General features: G+C 36.7%; 1 protein-coding gene across 1 annotated transcript; it reads right to left on the minus strand.

Moving 5' to 3' along the window:
- Positions 1-7: 7 nt before the first annotated feature.
- Positions 8-1,852, minus strand: LOC104997018 (kelch-like protein 15). Its single transcript, XM_010851438.1, has one exon. The coding sequence runs from the start codon at positions 1,381-1,383 to the stop codon at positions 634-636; it is 750 nt and encodes a 249-aa protein (XP_010849740.1). The 5' UTR covers positions 1,384-1,852; the 3' UTR covers positions 8-633.
- Positions 1,853-1,871: the final 19 nt, after the last annotated feature.

The following is a 1,871-nucleotide window of genomic DNA, read 5'->3' on the forward strand; positions in this document are numbered from 1 at the left end:
TAGATAGAAGATTTATTTATAGTCTTATTTGCTTTGAAATGCCAAAAACAACGGTTTTGGACAAATATATGTTTTCATGGTTAAATGTAGTTAGTATTCACAGTGCGGGGCAGCGGGGTGAGGCGGGGAATGGACAAAGAGGGGGATGCAGAACTAGGTAAGAGAAGGGAAGAAAATCACCACCAAGGCCTACTGCTTTTCAACATCTATTTTATGTTCCTCCTTACTACATTTTAGAGGAATAAAAGGTTGTGTTAATGTTTAACATTCAGAACTATAAAACTCCTCTCGACTCTAATTTCAGTATGGATCACTTAAATTAATTTTTAAAAAGAGAGCTAGACTGACCCAGTTCAGATTTAATTACTCTGTGAAAAGAATGAGAAGCTAAAGTAAACTTACAATCTTTTAGATTAAATAATTATACTTCAACTTTAAAAGTACCTTCTAAGTGAAACTACTTTACCACCTACCTGGTCCATCTTTTAACCACAAAATGTGTTTTTAAAAAACCTAAATACACAAGCTACAACAAATTAGACTTCTTATATGTAACTATTCTTAAAAACTATTCATTCCCTTTTTGGCTCAAACCAAGCCTGGGAATCTTATCTCTAAAGACATGCTGCCTTATTAACTAAATGATGAGTCTTGTCTATTTCTTTCAAATGCACCAACCTTTTCAAAAACACTGGATGGGGTCATCAGACAAAATCTGATGTTCTGAATGATGGTATCGGTATGTCTCCAGCGTCTTCTATCATGCCGCAGCCAAGACTGCACAGCCTCGTACAGCTCTATCTCTGGGAATCTGCTCAGATGATCATTATCCAAGTAAGACATGAGCTTCTCAAAGCTCAGGTAAGACAGGAAGTCAGGCCTGGACATGAGTGGTACAAAGTTGTCTAGCAGAAAAGTATCCAACTTCTCCCTGACTCCTTCGATGTTTACACCGAAATCATCTAAGAGTCTCATAATTTCTGCACAATTTTCTAAGCAGATTTTCGCTAACAGGAAAGAGCAGCAGAACTTCACCACCTCTATAAGTTGAACATACATGGCAGCCTGAAGAATCTCGTGAACTGTACTCATACTCAGTTCTATAGTTCCATAGTACATAAACTGAAGGACGTGGCTGAAGCCTGTAGCAGTTAGACCTTTTAAGTGAATTTTGTTCTGATCCCGCTCCCTCATGTCTGCAGTAAACATAATTCTGAAGTAATCACTCTGGGTAGCCAAGAGTGCTTTATGGGCCTGGAACTGATGGTCTTCAATAACCAGAGTGACATCAAGAAGCAATCCCTCCTCATACAGTGCTCTGAACCCAGCAGAGACACTGGTGTCATGGATGGAGGAACAGAATCCTTCCATGTCCCCTGCCATGGATCACCTGGAAAAAAAGTAATCAAAGAAAACTGTGTTAATCATTTCCATGCATTCTAAAGACATTATTAACTTAGAACTTAAACAATTTTTAAAATTATCTCAATTCTACTGTGTTAAGTCTCACATATACAAACCCTTTGGAAGAAGACAACTTAAAGATTTGCAGGTTAATATTTTTGGCTCCCCTACCTGGTGAAAAAAATCTATTAAATATCTATTCAACAACAGTAAATTATTAACTTACAAATATATGCCTATCACAGTGACTTTACACTGTTTACCAAATATATTTAAACATGTCCCCAAATCATCAACCAAAAAGAATTTCTTAGCCAAATGCTAAGTCGTGAGAAAGAGAGACAAAAAAGAAATTAAACCAAAAAGTATACTGTTGACCTTGAAACTTACCCAAACTTAAACTGACCTTGAAACTTACCCAAAGAAAATAATCAGATAGATATGCCAACTTGTACACACAAAGGTTT

The sequence above is a fragment of the Bison bison genome, unplaced genomic scaffold (genome assembly GCF_000754665.1).
Source record: "Bison bison bison isolate TAMUID 2011002044 unplaced genomic scaffold, Bison_UMD1.0 scf7180017851744, whole genome shotgun sequence".
NCBI classification, from domain to species: domain Eukaryota; kingdom Metazoa; phylum Chordata; class Mammalia; order Artiodactyla; family Bovidae; genus Bison; species Bison bison.

Coding starts and splice junctions, on each gene's coding strand:
- LOC104997018 (XM_010851438.1), bottom strand. CDS start 1,383: ATGGCAGGGGACATGGAAGGATTCTGTTCCTCCATCCATGACACCAGT.